Source organism: Anomaloglossus baeobatrachus, chromosome 7, assembly GCF_048569485.1.
Source record: "Anomaloglossus baeobatrachus isolate aAnoBae1 chromosome 7, aAnoBae1.hap1, whole genome shotgun sequence".
NCBI lineage: Eukaryota > Metazoa > Chordata > Amphibia > Anura > Aromobatidae > Anomaloglossus > Anomaloglossus baeobatrachus.
Genome location: NC_134359.1, coordinates 296,026,521 through 296,047,217, shown reverse-complemented (window position 1 = coordinate 296,047,217; position 20,697 = coordinate 296,026,521). Strand labels below are relative to the sequence as shown.

Below are 20,697 nucleotides of genomic sequence, written 5' to 3'. Positions count from 1 at the left end.
GCCTGCGGACCCCGACCAGGCTTGGAGTCGCTGTAAAGGTCAAATCCGTCAGTGACCGGGACCCTAGGGGTTCCCTAACAACCAAGACCCGCTAGAAGGCAACCGTCCAACCAGAGAAGAAGGAAAATACAGCTACCGCAAAATCAGCTAAATCCCCAAACAAACAATCCCCTTTTCACTGTCCGGGCGAGGAGCGCCGCTCGAGTCCCCAGATCCGGCCCGCCGCTCGAGCCACCGAGCAGCAGCAGCCGCAGCAGCGCCGGACCCGAGCCCCGCAGCGAGCGAGCACAATAGGAAGGCACTTTTGGTAGAAACCCCGGCATTGTGCGTAGAATTACACAATCGGGTAAGAATCTTAGATATGGTTCTTTGAAGGAAAGAGCTTGTAGTTCCCCGATATTCTTTGCAGATGCGATAGCTACTAGAAATAGGGGGTTTATAGGATAGAAGCTTAAGAGTAGTGTGATGCTAGTCACTACTAACGGATAGTATAGACGGAAGGGTAGTCCGACAAGCCGGGGTCAGGAAACAGGAGGACACCGGGAGCAAGCAGAAATGCAGTCAAGTCACAAACCGAGGGTCAGAATTCCAGGTTCATAAATACTAAATTTATGGAGTAGACAGAGACGTGGTCAGGTAAAGGTCCGAGATCAGAAGCCAGGAGAAAACTACAAGAACAGGGAGCCAGCAGAGATGAATCAATCAACAGTCAAAACTTAGATCAGAACATGAGCACAAACACAAGAGCACAACTGCAGAACCAAAGAGTACGACTGGCGAAGTTCTGAGAGAGCATGCTCACTAATGAAACAGAGCAATTACCAGGAGCGTGGAACACCTGAGTAAGCACTTCCCAGAACCTGAATGGAATCCTGTGCTGTCAAACAACCTGCCAACAAGTGCTCAAAGAATCACAGCAAAAAAAGCCATCAGGCCGGGCTTACCTCTGCAGCGGCCATTTTGGGATGGCCAGCAGGTTGGGTTTACTTTTGCAGCAGCCATCTTGAGATGCCAAGCAGGTTGGGCTTACCTCTGCAGCGGCCATCTTTGGACACCCAGCAAGCTGAGCTTACCTCTGTAGTGGTCTTCTTGAACACCCAGGAAGCCGAGCTTACAATTGCAACTGCCATCTTGGGACATCTTACCTCTGTGGCAGCCATCTTGGGACACCTAGCAAGCCTAGCTAACCTCTGCAGTTGTTATTTGGGACACCCAGCAGGCTAAGCTTATTATGCAGTGGCCATTTTGGGACACCCATTAGGCTGGGCTTACCTCTGCAGCTGCCATCTTAGGACACTCAGTGTAAGGGGTGGACTATGCCCGTATACTCCTGCCCTGAAAACACCCACCACATTGTATTATCGTAGTGTGGACTGTGCAATGTCTATGTATATAACGTGGTTTTGCATAGAGTATGCGTTTCCATCTAGTGGCTGGTTGTAGGTAGTGCTCATAGATATAAATATTAGAATCTGGATAGAAACAGGAGGATTGTAGGAAGGAAACAGTTAAACAATGGAGAAGCCAGTCACAGGGAATAGGCTGACGCCATCTTACATACAGTAGTTAGATAGGGACTGATTAGTGATTAGATTGGACATACTCAATACCTTGGACTGTAATTAATAGGGAAGAGTTATCTCAAAAAGTAGTCTACAGTCAGTGAGACAGCGAACCCTAGAGGAGCAGCAAGACACAAGTATGGGTGGTGCATGGAGCAGGTTTGTGGCAGGAATGGGCGAGTCCTACCACGAAAGGTCTACTGGAGGACGCTTAGCATAGGCCTGGGTGAAAAGGCCACCACGGTTACGAACGTTAGAAGAGCTGAATAGTCTGTGCCCTCTGGTTGAGGGTCGTAAACGAATCCCTGTGGGTGGGCCGCCGACCTCGAGCTGATGGGATCTTAGTGACTCTGACGTGCAGGACCATGATGCCAGGCTGGGTGGAGAAGTATGGATCTATAATATCTGAGAAGCTGTGGCCAGAGGGAACGGAGGAAAATCATGTTAGGATAATGACCCATTACAGTAGCTCATCATCCTACTCTGAACCTTCGAAGGTATCAGCAAGTGTAGGGTCTGACACTATGACTATGGGCAACCCCCTCTCCCCATCCTGTCTATTTTAGCAAGGTTTACAAGGGTTTGGATAGGAGTGACTGGATGATGTCCCCTGCCATAGTCACTGCATCTCTAGGCGAGGCCTAGGAATCAAGGGATGAGAAGGTAGTCTGAGAGGACATAAACCTAAGGTCAACAATGGGCTTTGTAATGAAACAAGAGTAGGAGATGTTGTGCACGACGTGAGAGGCTTTGCTGCTGTGAACTAAGAGAACATGCCCGCCGTCTCAACTGTAAAGTTGGAACTTTATTCCAGCAGAAACATGGACTTATATAAACTAGAAAAACGGGCATGGTCGGCTTTACAGTGGGCATCTTCGGATGTGTTCATTGAACAGTGGTTTGGTCCATGGGCTGGTCAGTGGGTGTCAATGGGCTACTCCATGGGCTGGTCAGTGGGTTGGTCAATGGGCTAGTCCATGGGCTGGTCAGTGGGTTGGTCAATGGGCTAGTCCATGGGCTGGTCAGTGGGTTGGTCAATGGGCTAGTCCATGGGCTGGTCAGTGGGTTGGTCAAAGTGTTAGTGCATGGGCTGGTCAGTGGGTTGGTCCGTGACATCATCAATGGTGTTATTCCATGAGGTCATCAGTGGGGTGGTCTTCTAGGTTGACCAGTGGGTCTTTTTCCTTTATATGGTGATTCTTCTTACATCTGGAAATTATTTGCATACCAGCGGAGTATAGAGAACAAGGAAGCGGTAGCCATCTTTAATGTGTGTCACATGATGATATATCTGAACTGACTATGTAAGGTGAAATAATACATTTCATCAGTGATTTCCCACAAGCCCCTCTACGTCTCAAGATTAATTAAGTATTTGATCCAATGGCCGTCCTCAACACTGTCACCTTATTACAGTGTGTTTCAGGGTGCCTGTACCCCCACAGATTCTCCAGCTTGTCTGAGAGGCATTAGGGCACATGATGGCGATTCTCACTGGGGTGTAATACCATCTTAATAATGATTTCATGGCAGATTCATTAACCAAGCTACATTTTAGGGATATATTAGTTTTCAGGGTTCGGACCTGAGATGCCTGAGCCATCAGCGACTTGCAGCCGTTCCAAAGGTATAACCCACACGACACCACTCTTCGCACCCAGCCAGGTCCCTCAAACAACCAGAGAACACAAAAGCCCCCTTTCCTCCATGGGGAAGGCCAGGACGCCGTCTAAAAGAGGGATCCCCTCTCCAACAACCAGCGCTCTGGGCCGCCCTTTCACCATCAAGCTGGGCTTACCTCTGCAGCGGTCATCTTGGGTCACCCAGCAAGCTGGGCTTACCTCTGCAGCGGTCATCTTGGGTCACCCAGCAAGCCGGGCTTACCTCTGCAGCGGTCATCTTGGGTCACCCAGCAAGCCGGGCTTACTTCTGCAGCGGTCATCTTGGCTCACCCAGCAAGCCGGGCTTACCTCTGCAGCGGTCATCTTGGGTCACCCAGCAAGCCGGGCTTACTTCTGCAGCGGTCATCTTGGCTCACCCAGCAAGCCAGGCTTACCTCTGCAGTGGTCATCTTGGGTCACCCAGCAAGCCAGGCTTACCTCTGCAGTGGTCATCTTGTTTCACCCAGCAAGCCGGGCTTACCTCTGCAGTGGTCATCTTGTTTCACCCAGCAAGCCGGGCTTACTTCTGCAGCAGTCATCTGGGCTCACCCAGCAAGCCAGGCTTACCTCTGCAGTGGTCATCTTGTTTCACCCAGCAAGCCAGGCTTACCTCTGCAGTGGTCATCTTGTTTCACCCAGCAAGCCGGGCTTACCTCTGCAGTGGTCATCTTGTTTCACCCAGCAAGCCGGGCTTACTTCTGCAGCAGTCATCTGGGCTCACCCAGCAAGCCAGGCTTACCTCTGCAGCGGTCATCTTGGATCACCTCCATGGAGTAGAGCGAAGCCGCTCCCGTGGCACGAGCTTAAACAAGGCTGGATCCAGGCACCACTGGTGATGTAGTAGAGACTGGGGGTCCATAGTCTGGGACACAGCCTTGTATAGAGGGCTGCTCTTGTGTAGAGGGATAGAGATCCATACACGAGTCTCCAACTCTCCAGTTTCAGAAGAAAAAAAAAAATACATACGCCTCATCCTCCTAGGGAGTATGATTGGTTAATTGGCCTAATTCTAATGAACCGCTAATTAATATGTCTTTTATCCCGCCCAACCAAGTGTCTTTAACCCTTCCATGTGCTGCCTGACGCCAATGTGTGAACGGACTTGAACTCAAGGTATTAAATACTTCCTTAATACAAGTCGGCTTCCCCAGGGCTGATTGGGTGGACTGTATGGATATGCTGAGAGTTGTAGTCCCACAACACCTGGAGCATAAAACTTCAGGGATTACCTTTAAATCAACCAAATGCAAGAATAAATTTGTTCTAGCATAAAAATAATGTATCTACATGAGCCCGTGACTTACCCGTCTTCTGAGAGAAATCCACCGCTGTAAGGAGATCCTGAAGCTGCGACAATGACCAGGAAGAATGTGCATAAATGATAATAAAAAGACAAAGTCCTTGAGAGCATTTATAATACAAGAATCTTCCTGGTGTTTACAACGGAGGGAAGTAAATGAATAGTTATGTTTACTGGACAGAGGCATCGTACGTTAGCTCTTAGTACAGCTCTATGTGGAAAATATAACCACTATAATACCGCCCCCTATGTACAAGAATATAACCACTATAATACTGCCCCCTATGTACAAGAATATAGCTGCAATAATACTGGCCTCTGTGTACAAGAATATAACTACTATAATACTGCCCCTATGTACAAGAATATAACTACTATAATACTGCCCCCTATATACAAGAATATAACTACTATAATACTGCCCCCTATATACAAGAATATAACTACTATAATACTGCCCCTATGTACAAGAATATAACTACAATAATACTGGCCTCTGTGTACAAGAATATAACTACTATAATACTGCCCCTATTTACAAGAATATAACTACTATAATACTGCCCCTATGTACAAGAATATAACTACTATAATACTGCCCCCTATGTACAGGAATATAACTACTATAATACTGCCCCTATGTACAAGAATATAACTACTATAATACTGCCCCCTATATACAAGAATGTAACTACTATAATACTGCCCCCTATGTACAGGAATATAACTACTATAATACTGCCCCTATGTACAAGAATATAACTACTATAATACTGCCCCCTATGTACAAGAATATAACTACTATAATACTGCCCCCTATGTACAAGAATATAACTACTATAATACTGCCCCCCTATGTACAAGAATATAACTACTATAATACTGCCCCTATGTACAGGAATATAACTACTATAATACTGCCCCTATGTACAAGAATATAACTACAATAATACTGCCCCCTATGTACAATAATATAACTACTATAATACTGCCCCTATGTACAAGAATATAACTACTATAATACTGCCCCTATGTACAAGAATATAACTACTATAATACTGCTCCTATGTACAAGAATATAACTACTATAATACTGCCCCCTATGTACAGGAATATAACTACTATAATACTGCCCCTATGTACAAGAATATAACTACTATAATACTGCCCCTATGTACAAGAATATAACTACTATAATACTGCCCCCTATATACAAGAATGTAACTACTATAATACTGCCCCTATATACAAGAATATAACTACTATAATACTGCCCCTATGTACAAGAATATAACTACTATAATACTGCCCCTATGTACAAGAATATAACTACTATAATACTGCCCCTATGTACAAGAATATAACTACAATAATACTGGCCTCTGTGTACAAGAATATAACTACTATAATACTGCCCCTATATACAAGAATATAACTACTATAATACTGCCCCTATGTACAAGAATATAACTACTATAATACTGCCCCCTATATACAAGAATGTAACTACTATAATACTGCCCCTATGTACAGGAATATAACTACTATAATACTGCCCCTATGTACAAGAATATAACTACTATAATACTGCCCCTATGTACAAGAATATAACTACAATAATACTGGCCTCTGTGTACAAGAATATAACTACTATAATACTGCCCCTATGTACAGGAATATAACTACTATAATACTGCCCCTATGTACAAGAATATAACTACAATAATACTGGCCTCTGTGTACAAGAATATAACTACTATAATACTGCTCCTATATACAAGAATATAACTACTATAATACTGCCCCTATGTACAGGAATATAACTACTATAATACTGCCTCTATGTACAAGAATATAACTACAATAATACTGGCCTCTGTGTACAAGAATATAACTACTATAATACTGCCCCTATATACAAGAATATAACTACTATAATACTGCCCCTATGTACAAGAATATAACTACTATAATACTGCCACTATGTACAAGAATATAACTACTATAATACTGCCCCTATGTACAAGAATATAACTACTATAATACTGCCCCTATGTACAAGAATATAACTGCTATAATATACATAGGGGCAGTATTAGTAGTTCAAAAAAACACCAAAAAGGAGCCAAGACAAATGATATGTGCACACACAGAATGTGGTGAGCCTTCCTCATAAAGATGGCTGCAGCCAAGGTGCAAGATGCTGATGTCACAGCCACTCAACCTCCACACTAGGGGGGAGGGGCGGCTGCTTAGCATAAGACATGCACACTAATAAGGCTTGCACAGGGAGGGAGCCCATCATATAATGAGTGAAATGCACAGTGTCTGAACTGTGACCTATAAATGACGCCAGAAACCCAGGTCAGGCGGGCTAAACAGCACTATATAGGTGCATCTCGCACGGATACACGAGACGCACAGTGTCTGAATTAAGGCCTATAAATGCCGCACAACACCAGGTCCAGGCGGGTCAGTTAGCACTATGAGTACATAACACATGACAGGCTCACCATTTAACCACCTGAATTCAAAAGGTCCACACACATCCTGCAAAAATGGATAAAATGTGCCATACCTCAAATAGTGAGATATTAGTTTATATTTTGGCCCAAAATATGTAAGCTCGCAATCCGTTCGTCAAGGATTCTCACACTTGCGAGTCCCTACACTGAATTAGTTAAAAAAAAACACAAAGAACTATATAAAAAAACACCAAAAAGGAGCCCAGACAAATGATATGTGCACACACAGAATGTGGTGAGCCTTGACGAACGGATTGCGAGCTTACATATTTTGGTATGGCACATTTTATCCATTTTTGCAGGGTGTGTGGAGGTTGAGTGGCTGTGACATCAGCATCTTGCACCTTGGCTGCAGCCATCTTTATGAGGAAGGCTCACCACATTCTGTGTGTGCACATATCATTTGTCTTGGCTCCTTTTTGGTGTTTTTTTATATAGTTCTTTGTGTTTTTTCGCAGTATTAGTAGTTATATTCTTGTACATAGGCAGTATTACGATAGTTATATTCTTATACATTGGGGCAGTAAGAATATGACTACTATAATACTGCCTATGTACAAAAATATAACTACTATAATACTGCCCCCTAGGTATAGGAATATAACTACTATAATACTGCTTCTTTGTAATAAATGAACATGTTATAGCAGCTATATCCGTGTCTATAGTGGGCAGTATTAATGCAGTTTACAGGGCAGTATTATCACATTCTTGTACATAGCACGAAGTATAATTTGGGCATTTTACCTTCTGGGTATCTTATACTTGGTTGCTGGAAACTGTGAGGAACACATAACTTCTATAAACTATGTGGATACTACACTTATGGGTGATCATATTGATGAAAAGATCTATGTGAGGCCCTTTAGAAAGCCCCCAGATACTAATTCGAGTTTGTAGGCGCAATCCTGCCATCCATCCCATATCATCAAAAACATCCCTGTGGGGGAATTAACCAGAACCGAGCGGGACTGAATCTAACAGGTCTTGAATAGGGTGAGAGCAAGAAGTTACCCTCAACTCCAAAAACATTTTTTTTTTATAAATGTGGCCACTGGGAATGCATTGTATACAAACATACTAACCACTCAGGAATTTGTCTCATATGCCACTGGTGATAGTTTTCAGATTAAACAGTATGAGAACTGCAGCACTACAGGTGTTATATATTTGATTAATTGTACAGTATTTCATGTAAATTGCAATATGTGGGATGTACAGTGGGACCTATAAAAATAGGATAAAAAGGTACATTTCTCAATCAAAACAACCCAATAGCCTTTAACATTTCAGCAGTGTCCATTATTTTGCATGCGAGCATAATGGAGATACATCCTCACTCAAATACAAAGCGATAGAGAAGGTATACAAACCTGAATGAAAATAACCATAAAAATCCCAACATTTATTATATCAATACAATAAAACAAAAATTATTGAAATAATTAGCATTTGGAAAAAATACAATTTGGCACGGACCTCCATTGTGCTAGACCCCCATCGCGGTACCTATCACTCTGATCTCCATTCTAGACATATCACTGCTATAATGGCATTTTATAATGAAGACTTGTCCCAAATGTAAGATGGTTAAGTCCTAAGTCAATACTCTGTTTTTGTCTGGCTATACCATGATTAAGGTTTAAGTCCGAAACAGGTCGGTCCAGTCAAGGTCTGTAACCATACCCGAGTGAAGTTTTTGTTACAGTAATTTTCCAATAAACTAACTTTTATTCATCTACATCCTTGCCTGAGAGTTTTGTTCCTTTTAGATTTACTTCCGTCATTGGCCAGGACAGCTCCGTGCACAAACTGCGATTATCTCCACATGGACTTCATACGGTGAGCTGACATTTTTTCCCCTACTGTGATGTTCATCGTCATCTTCCTGTTAGTGTTAACCGATGACAATCACCAGAGAAAACCCCGGGAGCTGATGCTCTTTCCTTTAGTTAGGATCCATCTAATATACTATAAGACTTGCTGGGAGTTGTAGTTTTCAATTGCTGAAGAGACACATTAACTCACTTAATTTTCTTATATTTGGGACAGGTTTTCATTAGAAAATTACATTAAGCAGTAATATAGATAAAATGGAGATCAAAGTGATGGGTACCGCAATGGGGTCCAACAGAACGGAGGTCAACGCCAAGTTGTATGTTTTTTAAAGTGCCGATTATTTACCAATTTGTTTTACAGGATTGATTAAAGTAAATGTAAGGATTTTTTGGTTATTTTATTTCATACTATTATACAGCTAACTGTCCTAGAAACAGCTAGAAATGTAGATCTCTGATTGAAACCTGCAGATATTTTTTCTTAAGCCCTTTCTACTGCCGACACACCCAGTTGAAAATACACAAGTGTATTTACTCGAAACTGAATCATAGCGAAAGTGAAAGTGATCTGGTTCCTCTGTCTTTACCCCTTCCCCACTGGTGTACAGGTCCCATCATGTCAGTTCTTCTAAATATCTCACCACTTGTCACATCACATCAAAAAGTGGGCATTTTAGAGGACACGGTTCTGTGCCAAATCTATATCAAGAGCAGAATATTTTCATCCAGATTTAAGGGGAAACTAAAGGAAGGAAACTCCCATTGTGTTAAAACTGATGGCCCTGCCAAGCTACAAAGAGGGTGTGCGCTGGTAACAGCAGGGAAATATGGCAAGAATCTCTGCAATCTACCTCTAGGTTACCAGCCACCTCCGCAGACTATCAGCAGGGGCTGGTCTCCAAAAAGGTAAGGATGGCAGCATTTTCAATCATTGCTCAAGATGGTGGATACGATCAGCTTCTCTAATACTACAGAGGGAAAGCTACTTTTGCTTGTAGCATGGTAAAGTACGCAATATAGCCAACGGCCAATTTATGCCAACCATCAGGAGGACACCGATTCCCGGTAGGCAGAGGAGCAGCGCGCTGCTGAAGATAGAAACTGGAACTTCTGATTGTTACTGACTAACTGCTTCCAGCCAATTGCAGTGGGTCTGACCGGGCTTGTGATGGAGAGGAGTCTGCCGACGTCAGTGCCTACCTTAGCTTGATGTGTTTGAGGTTGCACATTCAGCTGAAGTGTATTGCGGCACAGAAACCCGTCAGGTCCCTGCACTGCATTACACTGCCACCCACTCAGAGGCCGGCAGCGGACATCGGCATGCCAAGCATTGGCGTCGCATAGCAGCGACATCATGCATGCAGATATCAGCTACCAGCCTCCACAGAAGAAGCCTAGCATCGTGGAAGTAATTAGAATATGTTTAAGGCGTTAAAAAAAAAAAAAAAAATAAAAAAAAAAAACACACCATCCACAGAACAGGGGACATATATACCAGTTAGGGATAGAAGATGGGGGACATACAGTATACCAGGATGGGCCTAGGACAGGGGACATATACCAGACTGGGGGATATAGACTGATGGGCAAAACATTATTACCCTTTTGCTCTTTTAATTTTCAGGCTCCATATCTCACCATACACTACAGCTCTGAGCACGAGACGACCTTCAGTTTATAGACAATCTTGGCTCTCTCATACATAAATGTGAATTGCAGCTATTTAGCATATTAGTTATGCAGATTCTCAGGTCACTGCATTGTTACTGTTTTGCTCCTGGAAAAATCTTTGTTCCTGTATAATACAAATTACAACCTGTTCTCACATTCTCTAATGGCTCAATGTGTTATTAGGTTGGCTCAAATCAAGGAGCAGCCATCAAAATTTCTCAAAAAAAACAAACAAAAACAAAACCCAAAAACCGAAACCCTGGCACCAACCATAGCTCTACGCCAACCTCTAATACAACGCTAACCTACTAAAACCCTGGTACCAACCCCAAACCCCGGTACCAACCCAACAATACTCCTAACCCCAACCCTACACCTACCTTTAGCCCACAGAAAAATGCTGCAACCCCCGCAGAATTTGGTGACGCCTTTGCCCGCCCCTTCCAATATACGCAGACACAACAAGTTATATAAAACAGCCTTTAATAAAGTGTTTACAGCAGTTAGTGGTCGTTAGTAGTCGCACATCGTCCCCTGCGCCCCAAGAGTCTCATTCCAGTTTTCCCCATAAGAGGACAGATAATATTAGAGGATCCGCCTCGTTCTGGCGGGAGGACGCGGTTATTAGAGTGTATATTACGCCCCATATACACAGTATACAGCGTGGGGGCCCAGCGGCTCCGCAGTCCCGTGACTCAGGTGTCGCTCAGCTGGCTGACGTCTGTGAGACGCGTCCCCTCCAAGATCTCGTGGACGTCCTCCATGGAAGTCGCTTGTCGGATTTTCTCCAGACTGACCTGTCGTGTGATCAGAAGTTATTAAAAAGTGGAGCACTTGCAAAAGACAAACACAGATTAAAGCTGTAGACCATTTGTTCCCTATGACAACACTTTCTGTTGTACGTTACAGCCCACGGTGACTTTCTACAGCCCCCGGCCACATTCCCGAGGACTGCAGTGCTCGGGACGGCAGCCAAGCTGCTGCCGACCCTTTAAATACCATTGCGTGATTCAAGGACGCGCATGTGGCTTGCATGCGCATACTAAAACGTCCTCACGCTGGCCAGCATTCTCAGGGCTCCCCTTGTGGGCAGGATAAGCAGCGCGAGAAGAAGAGGAGCAACAGTTTTACCGGCCTCTGCTGTATATGCCTCCCGATTCTGTGTGACTCCTTCCCACAGTACTGTCAGTCCACAACCCAGTGCTGTCTACCACCTAGTGCTGTGTGTACCCCCAGTGCTGTCTGTGCCCCCATAGTGATGTCCATGTTCCCCCAGTACTGTCCGTACCATCTAATGCTGTCCATGCCAGTCAGTGCTGTCCGTGTCCCTGCAGTGCTGTCCGTGTCCCCCCCAGTGCTGGGTACTCGCCATAGTTGTCCTTGCCCCACCCAACGCTGTCTGTGCCCGCCTGGAGAGGTTTATGCTTCCCCAGTCCTGTATGTGCCCCTCTAGTGTTGTCCGTGCCACAGTCAGTGCTGTCCTTGTCCCTGATTACTGTGTGTTGCCCAATGATGCCCGTGCCACAACCCCCCCTGTGATGTATGTGCTCTTCCTGTACTGTATATGCCCCCAGCCCCTCCTGTGATGTATATGCTCCCCCCTTTAATGTATATGCCCCCAACCCCCCCCCCTGTGCTGTATATACACTCAGTATCTCCTGTAACTTATGTGCCCTAGCATTTCCTATGATGTGTATGCCAAAGTGTTTCCTGTAATGTCTATGCCCCCAGCCTCTCCAGACAGACAAACCTGAAAAGAAGTTGTGAAAAACATAAATCAATATCACCGAACATCACAGCCGCACCGGCCACCCCATTAGGGGTGAGTTAATTGTTTGACCAAATATAGTAGGGTCATTTTTAATTTGATAATTGTGTGGCCTTGGAAATTTTCAAATGGCCCCCGGCAATAAAAAGGTTCCCCGCCCCTGCCATAGAGAACACATGCACACTTGGTCGAATTGTGGGAGGAAGAGCGGTCAGCGAGCGCGATCTGGGGCGTCCGAGCAGCAGGTTACCTGCAGCTTCTGTGATAGTCGCACAAAGTCCCTCTGCACCTCCTCGCTGGTCCGCAGCTCGGTCTGCAGCCTGGACACCTTGTTCCGTTCATCACCGAGGGCGAGATCCAGAGACGTCTGCGGACAGAGACAAGATCAGACGAGGAGCACAACGCCGGCACGGACCACGGGTGTCCTCTACCTTCTCCTCCTTTTCCTGCTGCAGAACCTTCTCCTGGTCCCCGAGAGACTCCCAGAGCTTCTGCACCTGACCCTCCGACTCCTGCAGCTGCACCTCCGCCTGTAGGGAGACGGGAGCAAGAACATCTACTGTTTACCCTGCAAAGGGGGGAGGGTGGGCCATCTTGGGAGGGTGAAGTCTGCGGTCAGAAGAATAAATGCCCAGAAGGGGAAAAAAAAAAAAAAAAAAAAAAAAAAAAAAAGCTCACAATATTGAAATATTGCTGCAACTGCTGAATGTGTGACGCATCAGTCAAAATGGTCTCATAATAAGTGACCAGTCAACAGGTGGCTGTCAGGCCAGGAGTAGGAAAATGGAGCGATGACGTGGAGGCGACGGCGCTGACTGAAGGGGTGTACGTTGGCTCACCTGCTTCCTGTCCTGCTGGATCCGCTCCATCTCTGTTCTCAGGCTGGAGAGCGTGGCTGCAAAAATCAGATAAAGCAGTGAGGGACGAGAGCGAAGCCGGACCCTGCCCCTCCCCTGACAAAACCCGCACACACCTTCCATAATCTCTGTAATACCGCGACCATGACGGCACCGGGAAGAGAAGGGAAACAGATTTTAATGCACTGGAAATCAGAAAATGTACGCAGCCTCTGTGCTTTATGTCTGGGGGTCACCAGAACTATTTAGGAATTATGGGAATCATGGCCATATCCAATGTGGGCTGTGACCGGACCATCGATCCGCGGCACAGAAGTAGGGTGCCCACTCAACAGACTGAGCTCACTCACCCCTCTCCTCAGTGTGGGTGTCTGCGGCCCTCCTCAGCTGCTCCTCCACCTCTTGTTTCGCCAGTTGTTCGACCTTCAGCTCCTCTTGAAGGGACACGATCTCGATACACAACCGCTCCTGTCTGTGCTGCGCTGCCCTCTTAAAAAAAAAAAAAATAAATAAAAAAAATATTAAAGACCCAAAATAGTAAGTAAAGTGCCCAATTAGCATTATGCAGGTTTGAACCCCAGATCAGGAGTCTTTGCCTGCACCTATATGTCTCACAGGCTTTAGCAGCTGCTGACTGACGCTGTGCACACAGTAATAGAGTCTCTATACCTGCGGGGTTGAGAGCTGCGTGGTCTGTCCAGCAGGGGGCGCCTGGAGACTTAGTGTCCTCAGCTTCTCGTTCTCATCATCGAGACAGCTCACCTCCTGACACAAGCGGCTGAAGGAGGCCGTCAGGGAAGCCTGGAGGAAAAACAAAACCCAAAAACAAAGCCAGGGCGTGACGGGGGAATTAGTGAGGATTCCTGATGTTCCACTGCTCAATTATCAAATTATATCATGATTATCAGGCACTAGTAACTCCCAAAACTAGAAATTCAGCAATCTGAACATTCTGCTCAATCCCAGGCAGCTGGCGTAAAGCATCCAGTCAGGCAAGGAGGAGGCAAGGGTGGTCAGCGTGAAAAGCGGATGTATAAGACGTCTGCTCAATGCCAGGCAGCTGGTGTAAAGCATCACGTCAGGCAAGGAGGAGGCATGAGTGGTCAGAGTGAAGAGCGGATGTATAAGACGTCTGCTCAATGCCAGGCAGCTGGTGTAAAGCATCCAGTCAGGTAAGGAGTAGGCAAGGGTGGTCAGAGTGAAGAGTGGATATATAAAATGTCTGCTCAATGCCTGGCAGCTAACGTAAAGCATCACGTCAGGCGAGGAGGAGGCATGAGCGGATGTATAAATCAGAGCAGAACTCACCATTTTCTGGGCCGTCTTCTGCTGGGTGTCGGTCAGGGTTTTCTGCAGACCTTGTAGGATTTCCTCAGAGCTTTTTATCTGCTCCAGTAACTGCTTCACCTACAGGAGACCGTTCAGACTGAGTCCATACACATACACATACACACATACACACATACACACATACACACATACACACATACACACATACACACACATACATACACACACATACACACATACACACATACACACACACACACATACACACATACACACATACACACATACACATACACATACACATACACATACACATACACATACACACATACACACATACACACATACACACATACACACATACACACATACACACATACACACATACACACATACACACATACACACATACACACATACACACATACACACATACACACACATACACACATACACACATACACACACATACACACACATACACACATACACATACACATACACACATACACATACACATACACACACACATACACACACACATACACACACACATACACACATACACACACACATACACACACACACACACACACACACACACACACACACACACACACACACACACACACACACACACACACACACATTTACATAATGACTCGCCTGGTTGGCACAGTCCTCAGAGCTGCACCTCAGGGCGTCCTGCAGCGCCTCCTTCTCCTGGGTCACCTTCTCCAGCCGCTCCGTGGTGCTCTGCAGGGCCGACCTCTGCTGCGCCCACTGACCCAAAACACAGAAATGTTACTACTGATACCCCACCCCCCCACCAATACCCAATCACACGACAGATATTGCCCTAAAGGGGTATTCCCATCTCGAAGATCCTATCCAATATGTAGTTGGTGTAATATTAGCAAATGCCTTCAAATGGAAATGTAGTATAGCTTTTCTGATCAGCTATGTCGCTTACCTCATGTGCAGGGCATTACAGCAGCTTGATATCCATGGTTACGATCACTCATATACACAGTTGCTAGTGGTTGTAACCAGGGCCGGCTCCAGGTTTTTGTGGTCTCCGGGTGAAAGAGTCTCAGTGGGCCCCATCCACACAGACACGCACAGATACATACACATATATTTAAAGAAAGAAAAAAAAACACACACACACACACACACACACACACACACACACACACACACACAATTTCTAATACTGGGAAGCCGGCAACAGCCTTCATTCACCGTCCCACTTGTGTCCATCCAGCTCCTCCTGGGCATGTGTTGGCTGCACATAGAGAACACTAACACTGCTGTATACATCACAAGAGAGTTTGGGGACATACACAGTACTGAGTGGCATACATATTACTGAGGAAAGGGGGTATACAGCAAAGGGGGGTATACAGCTCTAGAGAGGGGCAGTGGCTCTGGGGTGGGGGGGTGTGAGGTAAATCCGGAGATATGACGATAAATCATGATATTCAAGTTATGTCAGGAAGCCCTCTCCTGGTGTCACCCCCCCTTTCCTTCACACAACTTGTTTAGCAACCCATCCCATGGCCATCTCCTGTGATATGGAAATTAGGTGATGTGGGAACAAAGGACACAGGATGACTCCCTGCCGTCACCCTGTAACAAGAGTTGTATCTCATTATAAGGCTCTGGAACTAGCCAGACAGAACGACTCCAGTAAAAAATGGTTCATATCTCGCAAGCCATATTTCCGATAAATACGGCAACCATAAAAATGGTGTTTTCGCATGCGGACGATGCTGGCACACCTTTTTTATGGGAGCGGGAGCTTGGGAAATACCCCAGGCGTGATATCAGCCAATGTGGAACTAGTAGACAAGTCATGAAACCTCTCATTCTGTAGCTAAATTCATAACTGTCACAATGAGAGCATTGGCGTCCGCCTACGACGCTCCCAGGCCAAGTTATGGCCATATTCCATGTTGTGGATTTTGTCCATAACTCCAGCCAGGGGTGGAGCAGTGCTCCCTCTGAGGTCACGAAGGTAGGAGGGGACCTGGATGTGCCCAGGTTGATAACCCTACTTCGGCCATTTTCCAGTGTTCTTTCGCTGGGGGTCACGTGCAGGAAACATCTGTGGGAGTTCCTAGAAACCTGGTCTACAGCGCCCCCCTGTGGCCAGACGCACAAGGTAACTGATTGAATTGCATACCTGTTTGTAAACCATGCTTTATCTGTAACTGTACTCTGACATATGTATATTCTGTAGATTCCCTATTGTATATATTGTAGTTTCTAGGGTGCTTTAGGCTGATTAAATTATATAATTAATCTTGGGCTGTTCTGTTATCTCGATCTTGAATCCCACGTCTGTGTGTTCGGCTAATAGTTACCGTAAAGCGGTTGGTGGCAGCGAGTTGTGCCAAGGATTATTGTGAGGAGGCCAGTGAGATTCGGGGAGGTTTTATATATTCCGCCCGCGGAGGTCGGGGGAATATATACCCTACTCTCACTGGGGACCCTTCAATAATCGGCATAAGTAGTATAGCGGCCTCCTTGCTTGTTGTCGGGCAATTCCATAATTGGCCTGACTATAAGAGGGGCGCTAGAGAGCGCGTCACGTGCTCTGTCTGTCGGTCGGGAGGTATAAAGGAGGGGTGACCCCCACTTGTTACCCCCCGATTGTGACGTACTGGTAGCCAGCGCGGGGGATTTCTGAGTGACCCCCCCGGTGGTTTGTGACAGGGGGGACAAAACGCTCTGAGGTGGGGCCTCTATATTGCACTATGCAGCACCGATATGGCATTATGCAGCCCCCATATGGTACTATGCAGCCCCCATATGGCACACTGCAGAACCATAAAGCATTAGGCACCCTCATGTAGTTTTCAGCTCTCATATAGCACAATGCAGACCCATATAGCATTAGGCACCCTCATGTAGTATTCAGCCATATATAGCACAGTAGAGACCCATATAGCATTAGGCACCTTCATGTAGTATACAGCCCCTATATACCACAGTGCAGACCCTGATAGCAATAGGCACCTTCATGTAGTATACAGCCATATATAGCACAGTACAGAGCCAGATAGCATTAGCCACCGTCATGTAGTATATAGCCCCCATGGTCGTCTGGCCACAGTAACTTGCACAAACTCACTTTTCCCCGTTCCCCCCCTGATCCAGTCTCCTCGGCGCGTCCACTGCTGTCGCTCGCTCTGACCTCACTGCAGGCGCGCGGTGGTGACGTCACCGCGCTCCGCTGCAGTCCTGTCAGAACGTTGACACTCCAGACACAGGGGGAGAATGAAGAGAGAGGGAGTGCGCCGCGCCATCTCATCATTGCTTTCAATTGCAAGTGAAATGTCGATCATCAGCAGGGGAAGGGGGGGGGGCGCGGTAAGCAACATACCTAATCAGGAGAACTATACTACATTTCTAATTGGAAATAATATTATTACACCTACTACTTATTTGAATAGGATCTTGGCGATGGGAATACCTCTTTAACGTATACAGTATGACAGATGGAGACTATGCAAATATCCTAAACTATGAAATTGGTATCGTTCTGTGTATAGAGCTTCTATATGTTTCCATGGCAACAGACTACAAAGAAGCCCTGTGTAGTCGGATCCGTCACGTTCCTACCTAGTTTCTTTGGAAAGGCTGCAGGATCTGACTACGCAGGGTTTGCTTGTAGTCTGTTACCAGGACAACATACACGTCTGTATAGAAGCTGTATACACATCTGTGTTGCCTTAGTAACAGATAATCCTGTAATCATACTTAATTCCCCCCTCAAAATAAGTAGGCAAGAAGGAGGACACGTTTTATGGAACATAACGGCAATATCAGACTACACAGGGCTTGTTTGTGGTCTGTTACTATGGAAACACATAGATCTGTATAGGATGTTTACATCAGGCCTCTGCACACATACAGAGGAGTTGGCAGCAGCGCGGGCCCTCACCTCCTGCTCAGGCAGTAGCTGGTAGCCCGCCGGAGGGATGTATATGCACTCGGGCACCAGGGTGGCTGTAGAGATTAGGGAGGCCGTGTCCTCCTGGCCCTGGATCAGCCGCTCCCCCGGAAAAGAGGAGATGGAGACGCAATCAAAGCCTCGCGCAAAGGCCTCCGCCGTGGCCAGGAGCTCCGGGTCATCACAGGGGCCCTCAGGAGAGGACGAGAGGGGGTCCTGCCCAAAGCCGCCATCCTCTGCCTGCGACATCAGTACACGAAGGTTTCCTGAGGGCACAACATGGAAGAGATACACAAATTGATGGAGCAGATGCGCACGGCGGCCATTTCCCATTATCTGTGAAAGGCAAGTGGTGACCACTGCAGCCTATGATCAGCTGCAGCGTTAATGCTACATCATCATGGCTGAACTCCAGGATCCAGAGACCACATGTGTGACGGGGGAGGGGAGCGTTCAGACCTGGGCCTGACCAATCAGCGCATTAGGTTTTCCACTTTTCAATTCGCCATTGTAGTTTTTCACATTTTTGTGGCCGACTTTTCATAAAGTTGCAAAACATTTGCTTAAGTTGTCATCCCCTCCCCCAAAAATTTAAGAAAAAAAAAAATAAAATGAGAGATTAATTATATATATATATATATATATATATATATATAAAAATAAATGTTCTTCATAAATTAGGCATAGAAAGCAAAAAAATCAAAATCTGTTTTTATATATAAAATATTTGATTTTTAGGATTTTCATATAATATATATTTATTTTTATTTTTCCTCTCCTTCATTTTTTTTGGGGGGAGACACAAATCAAAAGTTTAGCAACTTTTTGGAAAAAAAAACAAAACAAACCCCAGAAAATGGCGCATCAGGATACATCTTTTTCTTGCAACGTCTCCGCTCTGTGCGATCGTAATAATCTAAATTATTCATTATGCAAAATTAATCTGCACCCACGAAGGGTTAATTCCATTAACCCCTGCACTGCTGCTGTCAGATTGTCAGCTCCTGGGGTCACCTCTGTCCTGGGGTAAGACTTATATTTTGCTATGATATTTAATGCCTGCACAGGGATTTTCATTGCTGTTGTAGAGGGACTACAACTCCCAGCATGCCGTGCACGCAGCACACTGTACCGGCACCGCTGCCGGCTGTCTCGGCACCTACCTCGCTTGCAGCCTCCTCCGCTTGCACTGAGATTCGGGGGGCGACTCCACTTCTACTTTCCTTCCCAAAACCCCCAACTTTCCTCCCAAGCAAATCCGCATCCGCATGGGACACGTTTCCGTATCCGCTCGGGAATCTCCGTCCCCGCTCGGCTCTGTGGACGCTTCGGTGATTTCCGGCAGCGCTCGGCTGCCTCTCGACTCCTATTGTCTTGCAGACGGCTCGGGCATTTCCGTCGCTGAAGGCAGAGAGTTCGGCAATTTCCGCCATAGATCACCAGTCCTTATACTGAAACCCATGAGTTCCAGCAGCCGGTCTCCACATGCAGCTGCTAATGATTAGGGGAAAATAGCTGCTGTCCTATGCTTAAAAGCTGATGCTTTAATGTATGGAGATAAGCAGCTGCCGGATAAATCAGCGCCGCTTATCTCGGATCCCATCCTACAACAGGAGGCGTTTATGCTGCTATACAGTGCTGCTATACAGTGCTGCTATACAGTGCTGATATACAGTGCTGCTATACAGTGCTGATATAACGGTACCATCTATTCTGCAAAGTCTGGACAAGTGTTTCCTACAATAACTGATCCCCGAAGTATGAAGTCAGAAATACACACATCCGCCATATCTGACAGCTACAAACAGGATGCAGCCGTGTGAGACCCTCCACACCACACTGCACCCATCTACACAGCCCGCATCATACTGGAACACACGGGGTTAATACAGAACCTCATAGTGAACCACCCTGTGATCCATAATCTTATCATGTATCTCTGTATACAGGGAGCTCCCCCTAGTGGTGGCTGCAGACAGGATCTTATCATGTATCTGTATACAGGGAGCTCCCCCTAGTGGTGGCTGCAGACAGGATCTTATCATGTATCTCTGTATACAGGGAGCTCCCCCTAGTGGTGGCTGCAGACAGGATCTTATCATGTATCTGTATACAGGGAGCTCCCCCTAGTGGTGGCTGCAGACAGGATCTTATCATGTATCTCTGTATACAGGGAGCTCCCCCTAGTGGTGGCTGCAGACAGGATCTTATCATGTATCTGTATACAGGGAGCTCCTCCTAGTGGTGGCTGCAGACAGGATCTT

General features: G+C 45.9%; 3 protein-coding genes across 3 annotated transcripts in view; all 3 read right to left on the bottom strand.

Annotated features, from left to right (window-relative positions):
* Window positions 1–4,564, bottom strand: part of LOC142246472 (uncharacterized) — a 41,094-nt gene extending 36,530 nt beyond the window's left edge. Inside the window, exon 1 of the mRNA XM_075319531.1 lies at window positions 4,528–4,564. The gene's annotated coding sequence lies outside the window, so the exon portion shown is untranslated. The remainder of the gene's footprint in view (window positions 1–4,527) is intronic.
* A 6,476-nt stretch (window positions 4,565–11,040) lies between these two features.
* Window positions 11,041–13,275, bottom strand: LOC142246471 (rab GTPase-binding effector protein 1-like). The gene is made up of 4 exons (XM_075319530.1): window positions 13,165–13,275; window positions 12,757–12,855; window positions 12,576–12,692; window positions 11,041–11,354 (listed from the first exon to the last, which is right to left on the bottom strand). Exons 1-4 carry the CDS (start codon window positions 13,192–13,194, stop codon window positions 11,253–11,255), a joined length of 348 nt encoding a protein of 115 aa, XP_075175645.1. The 5' UTR covers window positions 13,195–13,275; the 3' UTR covers window positions 11,041–11,252.
* A 225-nt stretch (window positions 13,276–13,500) lies between these two features.
* Window positions 13,501–19,742, bottom strand: LOC142246470 (rab GTPase-binding effector protein 2-like). The gene is made up of 6 exons (XM_075319529.1): window positions 19,597–19,742; window positions 18,425–18,699; window positions 15,139–15,255; window positions 14,491–14,589; window positions 13,852–13,983; window positions 13,501–13,671 (listed from the first exon to the last, which is right to left on the bottom strand). The coding sequence occupies exons 2-6, from the start codon at window positions 18,680–18,682 to the stop codon at window positions 13,525–13,527; spliced, it is 753 nt and encodes a 250-aa protein (XP_075175644.1). The 5' UTR covers window positions 18,683–18,699; window positions 19,597–19,742; the 3' UTR covers window positions 13,501–13,524.
* Window positions 19,743–20,697: the final 955 nt, after the last annotated feature.